We start from the raw sequence: 13,919 nt of genomic DNA on the forward strand, positions 1-13,919 counted from the left end.
TATTTATATATGTGTGTATATATATGTATGTGTTATACACACATATACACGTGTATATATATTTGTCTGGCTCCGGTTCGGCCCACGCTGACCACAGTGATGATGGTGATGATGACTGTCGCCCGTCGTCACTGCCTGCTCTTCATCACGATGATTGTGTTACAATGTAGGAAGCGCGAGCCCGCCATGCGCGCGACCCCGGAGCCCGTGCCTACCTCCTCCTGTTACCGTAGTTACCTGCGTACCCGCGTGAACGAGCACGAGCGAGCGGCGGGCAGACAGGAAGAGAGGAGGAGGAGAAAGAGGAGGGAAGGAAGGAAGGAAGGAAGGTAAGAAGGAGGGAGCAGAGCTAGTGATCGAGGGGAGGAGAGGAGGAGAGGCGGCGGGCTGTTCTGCCGAGGAGGACGTGGCGGGTCCGGCGGAGCAACTCAGTGACGGACAGCGGAGCGAACCGAGGCGGACAGGCGGCCATGACCCGGACCAGCGTCAGGTGAGTAACGACTGCTCTCCCGCTGCCTTCGCCGGCCGCTCCGGTGCTTCGCTCGGCTGCTTTCCCTGCCTGTGTAACGGGCTCTCTGACACATGACGCCCGCGTCTGTCTCCGTCGGCCCCCGCGGCTCGTGTGCTTCTCCCCGTCGGTGTGTTCGCTGTCGCGGCTGTCAGCACCGCGGCTCCCCGCCCTCTGCCGCTCTCCTCCCCCGCCTCACTCTCACTTTCTCCCGCTGCTAACACCAGCTAGCCGCCGCTAGTTAGCTTAGCGGGCTCCGACGACGTGAGTGTGATAAACAAGATGGCCACTGTGTTAGCTGCGTTAGCTGCGTTAGCTGTACATGTCCGCTCGCCGTGTTTCTGGAGACCGAGCAGCCGCCGAGGACGCGTCTCTCCCGGCGTTCACGTCTCACTCCGGGCGGTGAAAGACGGAGTCGGTGCCGACGAAGCGGAGACTTTGACCCGCGGAGGAAAATCCCCATCACCGCCACATCCACTGAGAGCCGGAGCTGCGTGGCCGGGGGTGGGGAGGCGGGAGGCGGGGGGAGTCAGGTGAGATACCTGCTCCTCCACACCCTGACCTCTGACCTCTGACCCCGCACTCTTCGGCCTCTTTGTTCAGGCGCGCGCTCCTGTAGGGACTTGCTAACTTATGTGTTTGTGGGGGGGGGGGGGCGCTGCAGTATCCATCAGTACTACACTGTAGTAGTACTACATAGTGTAGTATTGCAGTATAACTAGGAAAAAAAGAAGCAGAATTAGCAGTAATTGTACTTGTAGTAATAGTAGTAGACATAAAAGCAATATTAATAGCAGTACTGTTGGTGGTAGTAGTAGTAGAATCTGTCCTGTTATGAGTTTATATTTGGTGTGAACTCTGTCTGTAAACATGGCTGACCTTTGACCTCTGTCTGTACAGGCGGGCCCCCCTCTCATGTGGGTGGTGACGTGGTTGGCATTCAGACGCTCAGGCCACGCCCCCTACCCCCAGCCCCGCCTCCTCTGAGGACAGGTGCATCTGTTCAGAGGGGAGTGGAGGAAGGCCTCAGCGATAGGTGTTGGACAGAGGAAGGTGAGGAGGATAAGCTCCGCCCCTCACCATGACAGACTTGGAGACGGAGTGTTTGAGCCTCGGCCTGCCCCCGCCCACTGATTGTGGCTCCCCTCCCCTGGACTCCCATGGTCCGGGTCCGGCCCCCTCGGCCCCGGTGCCCACCCTGGCCCTCCTCTCCGCCGACTGCCCGACGCCCACGCTCAGCTCGCTGGCGGCGGAGATCGCGGAGCCGCTGGTGATGCTGCCGTGCGTGAAGAGCGAGCCGGAGGACGGAGACCTGGAGCCCATCAGGACCGTGGACCTGTCGGAGATCCAGCCGCTGTCCACCGCCGAGCTGGGCCAGGACCAGATCAAGATGGAGATCAGCGGCCTGGACTACATTAAGTCTGAGCATCACTGTCACCACGGCAACCACCACCTGGGCCCGTTTCACCACGGCGACGTCGCAGAGCTGGACTACAAGTCGCACTACGAGCCCAGCTCCGTGTTCGACTACATCTCCCAGGTAACGCAACATCAGGTCATGTGATGAACGTGTCACAGCTGTGGCCACGCCTCCACCTTTCTCCTCATTATCATTATTAATAATCAATGACTAAATGAATCATGAGCTGATTTGATCATCAGTGAATCAGTTAAAGTGTTTCTGTGCTTCAGCCTCTTAAATGGTTTGTTTAGAGAACATCAGTCGTCGTGGTTACAAACGCGTCACACTGGGGGCGTGGCTAAATCCTCCAGATCGTGACACGTAAACATCGCTCATGTCGAGAAATAAAGCGGGTGTTTTTAAGATCATGTCCAACAGGTCATAAACAGTAGGGTCTATTTATTTACAGCGTGTATTTACAGTGTATTTACAGTGTGTGTTTACAACGTCTTTACCGTGTATTTACAGTGTATTTACGTGTATGTGCAGTGCATTTACAGTTTATCTACGTCTATGTACAGTTTACAGCATATTTACTGTGTATTCACAGTTTATTTTAAGCACATTTTTTGTGTTTACCGTGTATTTACAGTGAATTTACAGTATCTTTACCATATATTTTCAAAGTATGTACAGCGTATTTTACCGTGTACTTTACCGTGTATGTAGAGTCCAGAGAAACGACCTGTGTGCAGCTTTATATCCTCATACATCTCCTATCTCAGGATATAGACTCGATATATGATATTGATTTGTGATATATGTCGATATTGAAGGATGAAAAAACGTATACTGTGAAAAAACATTCTATAGTTGTGTTGTTGTTGTCGTTTGGCTGATAGTTGTTGTGTTGTTGTTGTGGCAGGTGACCGACACTCTGGACTACATCAAGTCCGACCACCATGTGGACTTTCAGTGTTACTACACCACAGAGCTGAGCTCCCTGAAGTCAGAGTACCCTGAGTCCACTCACCTGCACCACAACGGCCTGGAGTCCATCCACATGGCCGAGCTCCGAACAGAGCTCAACAAGCTCCGCCCCGACGCCCCGGTCATGGACGGTTTGGGCAAACTGGACCCCGAGTTCGGAGGCGGAGCTCTGTACGAGCTGCAGTCGGCCGAGGACGGGAAAGCAGAGGTGACGGGAGGAGGAGGGAGTCTGGTCATCATGACAAAAACCCAGAGTCCGAGGAAACCTCGTAACATGCAGGGGGAGAAGCCGTTCTCCTGCACGCAGTGCGGGAAGAACTTCAGCACGCTGGGAAACCTGAAAACACACCAGCGCATCCACACCGGGGAGCGACCGTACACCTGCTCGCAGTGCGGCAAGAGCTTCGGCCAGGCGGGCAACCTCAAGAGACACCAGCTGATCCACACGGGTCAGAAGCCGTACGTGTGCGCTCACTGTCCCAAAGGCTTCACCAAGGCCGACGACCTGCGCTCGCACCAGCGGCTGCACACCGGCGAGCGTCCGTTCATCTGCGTCACCTGTGGGAAGAGCTTCGGCCAATCCAAGGAGCTGAAGGCTCACCATCTGAGTCACACGGGCGAGCGGCCGTTCTGCTGCCAGCACTGCGGCAAGAGCTTCACCAAGGAGACCAGCTACCGCAACCACGTGCAGATCCACACGGGCGAGAAGCCCTACACCTGCTCGCAGTGCGGAAAGACTTTCAGCAACTCCGGCGTCCTCAAAACCCACGAGAAGATCCACTCGGGCGAGCGGCCGTTTGGCTGCACGCAGTGCGGCAAGAGCTTCGGACGCCTCGGCCACCTGAAGGCACACCAGCAGATCCACACGGGCGAGAGGCCGTACGCCTGTCCACAGTGTGGGAAGACTTTCAGCCAGTCGGGTCACCTCAAAGCACACGAGCAGATCCACAGACGAGAGCGAGCGGACACGGCCAGCGGCGGCAGCGGCAGCAGCAGCAGCAGCAGTGACGGCAGCAGCAGCAGCGACGGCAGCAGCAGCGACGGCAGCAGCAGTGACGGCAGCATGGTGGGCAGCGACAGCAGCTAAGACCACGCCCACTCTTTCCTTTAACCTCAGACAAAAAAAACAAACAAACAAAGTATTATTCCTTTTTTTATAAATACGATCTATAAACTTTTTCGTTATGAATTTTCTTACATTTTTAATACCTTTGTGCTCTTTTTACATCGTATAAGTGGCGGCTGACGTGTGTGGGAGGGGCCTGTAGATGACCTGGTCAGTGTGAACACACCCTCTCTCTCTCTCTCTCTCTCTCTCTCTCTCTCTCTCTCCGGCTGCGTCCACATCACTCTGTTTTTGACGTTAGCGTCGTCTGCTAACACAAACATGTTAGCTGTGACATTTATTTACAACAGAAACAGTTTGTCTTCTTAAATGTGAACATAGAGACGTTGAAAAAAGGCTCATTGCATAATTTGTCCAGCAGAGTGCGCTCTTATTATTATTATTATTATTAACATTAACATTATAATTATTATTACTATTATGATTACTTTTGTATTATTATTATTGTTATTATTAATAATAATATACAGCACACGTGACCAACGGTCGCAGGAAATAAAAACTAGGTCTGGAGTTAAAGAGGACGTGAGCGTATGAATGGGATTAGATTAGATTATAGGATTATATCAGTGTCAGAGATTCTCGTCATAACTGAAATCATCTTCATGTTCTGGCAGAAAACGTGAAAAGTCAAACAGATAAAAAAAGATAAAGTGATGTTTTCAAACCTGTTCAGACTGTGAGTGCACACAGCCTCCAGTAGATGGCACTGACGGTCTAATCAAATGATTTATCATGATCTCACCTGGATTTAAACATGAACATGTGGTCATGTGGACGTGGTCTCTCTCTCTCTCTCTCTCTCTCTCTCTCTCTCTCTCTCTCTCTCTCTCTCTCTCTCTCTCTCTGTCCCTCTGGTTCAATACAAGCACAAACACTTGAGTGACAGGTTGTTGTTGTTTTTAGCCACGCCCTCTTTCACACCTGTTTACTGCAGGTCAGGAGTAAACACACACAGCGTGGTGTGTTCAGGGACACAGCGTGGTGTGTTCAGGGACACACTGACAACACTGTTATTAGGGCTGCAATGACCCATTCATGTGCTCGTCAGTGAAATACCTGACGTTCTCAAACCTCCCATTTTTAAAAATCTAAAAATCACACAGCACCCACTAGTGGCATTAGCTGGTAACAGCACATCAAATATGCAGATGAATACTTTATTTCCATCAGTTTCCGTCACTTCGGAAGACAAGTGCAATTATTTGATCATTTGTTGATTGTTTACAAAACACCAGTGTAAATTGCTCACCTGCAGTACCCACGTGGCCCACCAGGAGGCCGCGTGTCACAGCCTTATGATAACGTCACGTGTTAAACATCTACACCGTAACGAAAGTTTGAACAATTCTCCCTTGTTTGTACAGAATGCACTCCACACTGCCCCCAGCACTTCCTGTAGTGAACTGCAGGTACAAATACACACCATTGAGTTTCACGTCATAGCTCCTCCTCTGTGGGGGCGGAGTCATCGTATCACTGTGACGTGGTTTTCTACGCGACACAAACCAGTGACTTGTAAAGCAGTTGTTTTGGCGTAAAGTGAATCGTTGAACAGATTTGTTGACAGAATGACTCAGATCTTCAGATCTGATAAATGAGTCACAGTGTTTCTTGTTTACTGCTGCTAAACTCTTTTGTGTTAATGTTGGCGCTGATTGGCTTTGATCCTTGTGTCTGGCGTAGTTAGCGACAGCGCTGCTAATCGCTAACTCTGCCGCTGTATTTCAGTCCAGTGACCGAGTCTGAGCTCCTCGTGGAGGAAGAACTGAACAAAAAGGTTTAATGAACTGATTCTAACGATTCAGTTACACCTTTAAAACATCCGTGCAGTGATGACTCCGCCCACATTGAGTAGGTTCTATTTTTGTCGTGGAAAATCGACCTAAAAAAACCAGCGTGTTCTGTCGCTGATGGAGAAGAAAACGGAGCTCTTTGTTGTTGCAGCTCTAATCACAGTGTGTTAGCAGCCGCTAGCAGACGTTAGCCTCCACACAAAAACACGCTCTTCTTCTACTGTGTTTTTACTGTTGGACCGCGTAGAAGCTCCAGGTGTGAGCGGGAACACTGCCGTCACGTGTCTGCCTCATTTACATATCAAACAGGAAGTGAGGTCACAACGCCTTCAGGAGGCCTGATTCAGATTCAGCAGTAAAGTCACAGGTGACCACAATCACTGCAGTGACTGTCGCCATGGTGACGATGGCTCTGTCGCCGCGGCGACGACGGCTCTTTCACCATGGTGACGGCCGCTCTGTCGTCGGGTGACGGCGTGGCTCTGATGTCGCTCCACATGTCCGTATTGGTCGATCAGGATCGTTATTGATCGATCAGGATCGTCACAGTGAAGCTGTGACTGATAATCACTGACAGGACATTCCTGTACTTTTCCTAACAATCATTCCCAGATCGCTCACTGTGTACAAATCTTTTATTGATGATGTAATTCCTACAAAAAAGAAAATAAACCTAAAAAAGTAACAGAAGTAAAAATAAATAAAAAAAAGACAAAGTGATGCAGAGTTTTTTTTTTCTGGAAGGATTTTTATTAAAGAAACTAATGGAAACAATGTTTCTGTTTTTTTATTATAATGTAACGATGACGTCATGAGATCATTAAGTCTGCTTTCTTTAAGCTTTAACTAGAGTTAAACCTGAAGTTAGCTGATAGCTAGAGTTAACCCTGAAGTTAGCTGATAGCTAGAGTTAACCCTGAAGTTAGCTGATAGCTAGAGTTAACCCTGAAGTTTGCTGGATAACTAGAATTAACCCTGAAGTTTGCTGATAGCTAGAGTTAACCCTGAAGTTAGCTGATAGCTAGAGTTAACCCTGAAGTTAGCTGATAGCTAGAGTTAACCCTGAAGTTTGCTGGATAACTAGAGTTAACCCTGAAGTTAGCTGATAGCTAGAGTTAACCCTGAAGTTAGCTGATAGCTAGAGTTAACCCTGAAGTTAGCTGATAGCTAGAGTTAACCCTGAAGTTTGCTGGATAACTAGAATTAACCCTGAAGTTTGCTGATAGCTAGAGTTAACCCTGAAGTTAGCTGATAGCTAGAGTTAACCCTGAAGTTAGCTGATAGCTAGAGTTAACCCTGAAGTTTGCTGGATAACTAGAGTTGAACCTGAAGTTTGCTGGATAACTAGAGTTGAACCTGAAGTTAGCTCATAGCTAGAGTTAAACCTGAAGTTAGCTGATAACTAGCGTTAAACCTGAAGTTTGCTGGATAACTAGAGTTGAACCTGAAGTTTGCTGGATAACTAGAATTAACCCTGAAGTTTGCTGGATAACTAGAGTTGAACCTGAAGTTTGCTGGATAACTAGAGTTGAACCTGAAGTTTGCTGGATAACTAGAATTAACCCTGAAGTTTGCTGGATAACTAGAGTTGAACCTGAAGTTTGCTGGATAACTAGAGTTGAACCTGAAGTTAGCTCATAGCTAGAGTTGAACCTGAAGTTTGCTGGATAACTAGAGTTGAACCTGAAGTTAGCTCATAGCTAGAGTTGAACCTGAAGTTAGCTGATAACTAGCGTTGAACCTGAAGTTTGCTGGATAACTAGAGTTGAACCTGAAGTTTGCTGGATAACTAGAGTTGAACCTGAAGTTTGCTGGATAACTAGAGTTAACCCTGAAGTTTGCTGGATAACTAGAGTTGAACCTGAAGTTTGCTGGATAACTAGAGTTGAACCTGAAGTTAGCTCATAGCTAGAGTTGAACCTGAAGTTAGCTCATAGCTAGAGTTAAACCTGAAACTAGCTGATAACTAGCGTTAAACCTGAAGTTTGCTGGATAACTAGAGTTGAACCTGAAGTTTGCTGGATAACTAGAGTTGAACCTGAAGTTAAAGGTCAGAGTGAATAAACTTAAACAGACGCTGTTTGTTGAGTTTATTTGAGATTTATTATCAGACAGGAGTTCAGATGGTAAACGTCTTTCTTAATCAGGGGGAGGAGCTCCCCGATTCAGCAAGCAGACAGCTGATAGGTTGACTGCGACTCCGCCCCCTGTCCTCAGACGTCTCCATGACGTCCTACGTGATGATTTTTATGGTCGTGGAGGACGAAGATCTGCGGGTCAGAAACAAAGGTTGGTTTACTTAAACTACTGTCTTGACTTAAGTTAGCATCAGCTGAACTGGTCCTTTCAACCCTGGTTTACTGAGTCAGGTTTATGTGTTTGTTCATGTGAAAGAGGTGGAGTTGTTGTTTAAATGTGACATCATCGGTGCTTTTTGTAAAACCAGAGTCTGGATCAGTTAATCTCGGGATCATGTTGCATCATAACTCTGCTTTACTGTGATCCGATTGGTCAGTATTTGACCTGTTTAAGGGTTTTGATCCGTTATCTCAAACTCAACCTGCTCAAGAGTAGGTTAGAGGAAGTTAGCTGGATAACCATCGTCAAATCTGAAGTTCACTGGACAACACGAGTTAAACCTGACATTAGCTGGATAACTAGAGTTAAACCTGACGTTAAACCTAAATGGACTCTGTCTTGGGTGTTAAAAAGTGTTGGGTCTGGATTTGGTTCTGGTCTAAGTGTGTTGGACTCGTACCCGCCGCCCTCTCCGTCCAGCAGCCTCCTGTACTCAGCGATCTCCATCTCCAGCCTGGTCTTGATGTCCAGCAGCATCTGATACTCCTGGGACTGTCTCTCCAGGTCAGCTCTCAGCTGGACCAGCTGCTCCTCCATCATGGTCACCTGCACAGGTCACATCTGGGTCAGTACTGAGGTCTGAGCCCAGCCTGGACCAGAACCAGGTCCAGGTCCACACCTCAGACACTCACCTGCATCTGGAAGGAGTTGAGCTGCACGGCGTAACGATTCTGGATATCACTCAGCTGTGCTTCAAGAGACGCTTTCTGCAGGAGGACACAAGAGGACAGTGAGACAGTAGAGGACAGTGAGACAGAGAGGACAGTAGAGGACAGTGAGACAGTAGAGGACAGTGAGACAGTGAGACAGTAGAGGACAGTGAGACAGTAAGGGACAGTGGGACAGTAGAGGACAGTGAGACAGTAGAGGACCTCTGGACTCATGTTTTGTCCTCATGTCTCTCATGCTTCAGTCATTTTTGATCTGAGCTGATTTAAAGGATGTTGGTCCTCTGCTGCCTCATGTGGTCCACACACAGTGACCACACGAGGCAGCAGAGGACCAACAACTTCTGAACATCACTGATTTACTGTGTGGACTTTGGTGTATGAGAGTGATGTTCCTCAGGGTTCTTCTCACCATGCTCAGCTGCGTCTGGAGCTCTATCTCCAGAGCGTTCAGTTGACTCTTCACGTCCTTCACCTCTGACGTGGACGTCTGCAGCGACATCTCTGTGCTCGCCATCTCCTGAGTGATGGCCTCCGACTGGGGGGGAGGAGCAACAACAGAATCGACCAATGAGGGAGGAGGCTTCAGGTTTGTCAGTGTTAAGAACCCTGTTGTGTTCCTCAGCTCACCTTGGCCTGGAACCACACCTCCAGTTCTTTGCGGTTCTTGTTAGCGATAGCTTCGTAGTGGTCTCTGATGTCCTCCATGACCTTGGTCAGGTCCTCCTGAGGAGCGGCGTCCACCTCCACGTTCACCTGACCGCTCATCTGAGTCCTCATGGACAGCAGGTCCTGCACAAGAAGATCCATGAAGGTCACATGAGGAGGTCGTGAAGCTGTAAGTGATTATTCATCATGTTTTTAAACCAGAGGTCGGAAACTGAGAAGAGAAGAGGGCCACGGCTCATCTGGACTGGTCTAGTCTTGGTTTAGTCTTGGTCTAGTCTGGTCTGGTCTAAGTCTGGTTCCATCATGATCTGGAAATAATATTGTCAAAATAAAAGCGCTTGTTTTGTTGTCATCGTAAACGACTAAAAACACTTGTGATTCAAAGATAACGTAAACGAATGATTGTAAATACGATGATGAAGTCGTGGTCCACCTGTGGTCCACCTGTGGTCCACCTGTGGTCCACCTGTGGTCCACGGGCCCTGAGTTTGAGACCTCTGTTTTAAAATTCAATTCTGTTGAATTTGCGTTAATTAACACATTTAAACTTTTATGTAAATGTTTCGTTATTGTAATAAATTAGTCATAAGTTTTGTCGGAAAACTCTTCGGTGAGCGTTCACCTCTAAATCAGAAACCAAGATGGCTGCCACTTTGTACGAACTCTGTTACTTTTACTGATTCATTTTGTCGTACGCGCTCTCCCAGTCCCAACTTCCTGTGCGATTTCTGAAAAACTTGAGTAAAAAAGTCTTGTGAACTTTGCGATGTTAAATTTAAATGTTAGCGTGTGACATTAGCGCAATGGTAGCCTTTTGTTTGCCATCAACTGAAAAAACAATTGTAAAAACTGATTACGTAAATGAAATAATTCATTAGCTATCGTTTAGCGCTAGTACAGTATACTAAACTGGCAATGCTACATGCTGTTGTTAGCACTGTTAGCAATTGCTGCTGATGTTTACTTTGAGGCTAAAGCTTATTTCCGAGCTGGAACGTTAATGATAGTTAGCATCTGTTGAGTTGATAGTAAATGCTAACACAGAATGCTAACATGCTAACCTAACAAAACAACTAACAAAATGGTTCCTGTATTCCTGAACACAATAAAATTTAGCATGTTAGCATATAGCGTAGCAGACTTTTGCTAATGTTTTTTGTTGTTTTTTTAAACGTGAGCATCTCGTGACAAGTAGGGGGCGGGGCCACGTTACCTCCTCGTGGTTCTTCTTCATGGTCTCAAGCTCCTCCCTCAGGGTCTCGATCTGCATATTCAGGTCGATCTTGGCCACGCCCAGTTCTCCCAGCAGCATCTTCAGCCCAGCGATGTCGGCTTCAACTGACTGACGCATCGACAGCTCGTTCTCGTACCTGCGACAAACAGACGGCCCCGGTTACCATGGTAACAACGTCACTGACTGTCTGTGACTGACAACAGACAGACAGAGAGAGAGACAACAGACAGACAGAGAGAGAGACAACAGACAGACAGAGAGAGAGACAACAGACAGACAGAGAGAGAGACAACAGACAGACAGACAGAGAGACAACAGACAGACAGAGAGAGAGACAACAGACAGACAGACAGAGACAACAGACAGACAGAGAGAGACAACAGACAGACAGAGAGACAACAGACAGACAGAGAGACAACAGACAGAGAGAGAGACAACAGACAGACAGACAGAGAGACAACAGACAGACAGAGAGAGAGACAACAGAGAGACAACAGACAGACAGAGAGACAACAGACAGACAGACAGAGAATCTTTTCTCACTTGAGTCTAAAATCGTCTTGAGCCAGTTTAGCGTTATCGATGCTCAGGATGACTGTTCCTCTGACCATGATGGAGTCCAGAATCTGACCACACACACACACACACACACACACACACACACACACACGATTATTGTGTTATTTCATCAACACAAACAGGATTTATTTAAGAGTTGAAATCATTCCTCATGTGTGTGTGTGTGTGCGCTCACCTTCCCCTGCAGTTCAGCGATGGTGCTGTAGTAGGCGCTGTAGTCTCTGGTTGATGGACCGACCTTGTTCTCCACAAACTCTCTGATCTTCAGCTCCAGCTCAGCGTTGGCCTTCTCCAGCGCCTGGACCTTCTCCAGGTACGAGGCCAGACGGTCGTTCAGGTTCTGCATGGCGAACTTCTCGTTGCCGATGATGCTGTCGTCCGTCGATGCTCCGCCCCCGAAACCAGAACCGCCGCCGAAACCAGAACCGCTGCCGAAACCAGAACTGCCACCAGAACCGCCTCCATAACCACCACCACCACTGCTGAAACCACCACCAAAGCCCAGACCAGAGCGAGAACCTCCAGCGCCGCCAAAGGAACCAGAACCAGAAGCAGGTCCAGCAGCAGAGAAGCTCCTGCTGGCTCTGGAGACCCTGACACCACCACCCACTGCTCCTCCTGACACACTGAAGGAGCTCATGCTGTTACGCTTAAACATGATGATGATGATGAGGAGGAGGAGGAGGAGGAGGAGGAGTCTGGTCTGTCTTCTCCTGCAGATGAAGAGAAGTGAGGAGACGAGCACCTCCTTCACCTTTATACACCTGCAGCTCAGGGGGCGGGACCACTGCAGCTCAGGGGCGGGGCCTGTGCACCACACCCACATGAAAACATGAAGCTGATCACATGACCAATATTTAATGATTATCTGCTCTGAACTGTTATATAACTCACACACTCACACACACACTAACATACTCACACACACAGACACACACACTCACACTGACACACACACACTCACACACAGACACACATACTCGCACTAACACACACACACTCACACTAACACACACACACACACTGATACACACACACTGATACACACACACACACTGACACACACACACTGACAGAGACACTAACACACACACTGACACACACACACACACACTGAGACACACATACACTGATACACTCACACAGGCACTCTCTCACTCGCACACACGCACTCACACACACACACACACTGATCTCCAGCTGATTATAATGTCAAACCTGTGATTGGTCAGTTTAAAACACTTCCTGTGAAACACAGTGATTTACAGAGAGAAGACCTGTGTTTGACCTGTGTGTGTGTGTGTGTGTGTGTGTGTGTGTGTGTGTGTGTCAGTGTGTGTGTGTGTATCAGTGTGTGTGTGTGTGTGTGTGTGAGAGAGTGCCTGTGTGAGTGTGTGTGTATCAGTGTATGTGTGTGTGTCAGTATGTGAGTGTGTTTATCAGTGTGTGTGTGTATCAGTGTGTGTGTATCAGTATGTGAGTGTGTTTATCAGTGTGTGTGAGTGTGTGTGTGTGTGTGTATATCAGTGTGTGTGTATCAGTATGTGAGTGTGTTTATCAGTGTGTGTGTGTGTGTGTATCAGTGTGTGTGGGTATCAGTGTGTGTGTGTGTGTTCTTGTCTCTTCTTGTCAGTCCTCAGGGTAAATTCCATCCTCAGCTTCTTCTCAGGAGAATCATCTTCGATCCATCAATTCATCTGTGACACTGACAAGACCAGACAAGAGCTGCTGCCTCTGCTGCCTCTGCTGGACACCTGCAGCACCTGCAGCACCTGCAGCACCTCCTCTTCCACCTCCTCCTCCACCTCCTCCTTTTGGGCCTGAAATGTCTTTTTTTGTCTTCAACTGACAAATTTTATAATTTGTGTCTGTGAGTGTGTGTGTGTCTGTCTCTCTCTGTGTGTGTGTGTGTGTCTCTCTCTCTGTGTGTGTGTGTGTGTGTGTGTGTGTGTGTGTGTGTCTCTCTCTCTGTGTGTGTGTGTGTGAGTGTGTGTGTCTTTGTCTCTGTCCTGTCTGTGTGTGTGTTTGTGTGTCTCTGTGTATGTGTGTGTCTTTGTGTGAGTGTGTGTGTGTGTTTGTGTGTCTCTGTGTGTGTGTGTGTGTCTTTGTCTCTGTGTGTGTGTCTTTGTCTCTGTGTGTGTGTGTGTGTGTCTGTGTGTGTGTGTGTGGACACACACACAGGACACGTGTCTGAGTTGACGGAGTTCAATGCCCTGCTCAAAGGCACGTTGATGGATGGTGTTTGTGTTTCCCACCTGTCACCACACCTCCTGTGACCACGCCCCCTGTGACCACGCCCCCTGTGACCACACCTTCAGCTCTGAATGAAGCTAAAGCCTCTTAAACCTCCTGTCAATCAACAACAACTTTCCTTTTTCCCACAGGTCAGAGCAGGAAAACTGCAGCGCTCCTGTTCACCACTGGAGGTCACAGTGGAGCTCATGTTCACTCATTCACTCATTCATTCATTCATTCACTGACTGAGACGTTGATGAATGCAGCAGAAGAAGAAAAGCAGAAACACATTCACCTGGAACTGTCCTCGTGTTTCCACGGTAACTATCGTCTGTGACCGGAAGTGCAGCTAAG

The 13,919-nt window shown here is 48.3% G+C and overlaps 2 protein-coding genes across 2 annotated transcripts; one reads left to right on the plus strand and one right to left on the minus strand.

Moving 5' to 3' along the window:
• The first annotated feature begins 342 nt into the window (after nt 1-342).
• LOC310933446 (uncharacterized protein) lies at nt 343-4,880 on the plus strand. Its single transcript, XM_083896940.1, has 3 exons — nt 343-490; nt 1,409-2,048; nt 2,836-4,880. The coding sequence occupies exons 2-3, from the start codon at nt 1,590-1,592 to the stop codon at nt 3,985-3,987; spliced, it is 1,611 nt and encodes a 536-aa protein (XP_083753066.1). The 5' UTR covers nt 343-490; nt 1,409-1,589; the 3' UTR covers nt 3,988-4,880.
• Nucleotides 4,881-7,916: 3,036 nt separating this feature from the next.
• Nucleotides 7,917-12,038, minus strand: LOC310933452 (keratin, type I cytoskeletal 13-like). The gene is made up of 8 exons (XM_083896948.1): nt 11,506-12,038; nt 11,295-11,377; nt 10,731-10,887; nt 9,479-9,640; nt 9,261-9,386; nt 8,813-8,887; nt 8,581-8,726; nt 7,917-8,092 (listed from the first exon to the last, which is right to left on the minus strand). Exons 1-8 carry the CDS (start codon nt 11,986-11,988, stop codon nt 8,056-8,058), a joined length of 1,269 nt encoding a protein of 422 aa, XP_083753074.1. The 5' UTR covers nt 11,989-12,038; the 3' UTR covers nt 7,917-8,055.
• Between the last annotated feature and the right edge of the window lie 1,881 nt (nt 12,039-13,919).

This window comes from Microchirus variegatus (assembly GCF_963457635.1).
Source record: "Microchirus variegatus genome assembly, chromosome: 10".
Lineage (NCBI taxonomy): Eukaryota > Metazoa > Chordata > Actinopteri > Pleuronectiformes > Soleidae > Microchirus > Microchirus variegatus.

Excerpts from the sequence above, each read along its gene's own strand:
- LOC310933446 (XM_083896940.1), top strand. The coding sequence starts at position 1,590 with ATGACAGACTTGGAGACGGAGTGTTTGAGCCTCGGCCTGCCCCCGCCC. Across the intron at positions 2,049-2,835 it reads TGTTCGACTACATCTCCCAG|GTGACCGACACTCTGGACTA; the intron begins GTAACGCAACAT and ends TTGTTGTGGCAG.
- LOC310933452 (XM_083896948.1), bottom strand. The coding sequence starts at position 11,988 with ATGTTTAAGCGTAACAGCATGAGCTCCTTCAGTGTGTCAGGAGGAGCA. Across the intron at positions 11,378-11,505 it reads TCGCTGAACTGCAGGGGAAG|ATTCTGGACTCCATCATGGT; the intron begins GTGAGCGCACAC and ends GTGTGTGGTCAG. Across the intron at positions 9,387-9,478 it reads AGGTGTGGTTCCAGGCCAAG|TCGGAGGCCATCACTCAGGA; the intron begins GTGAGCTGAGGA and ends CCTCCCCCCCAG.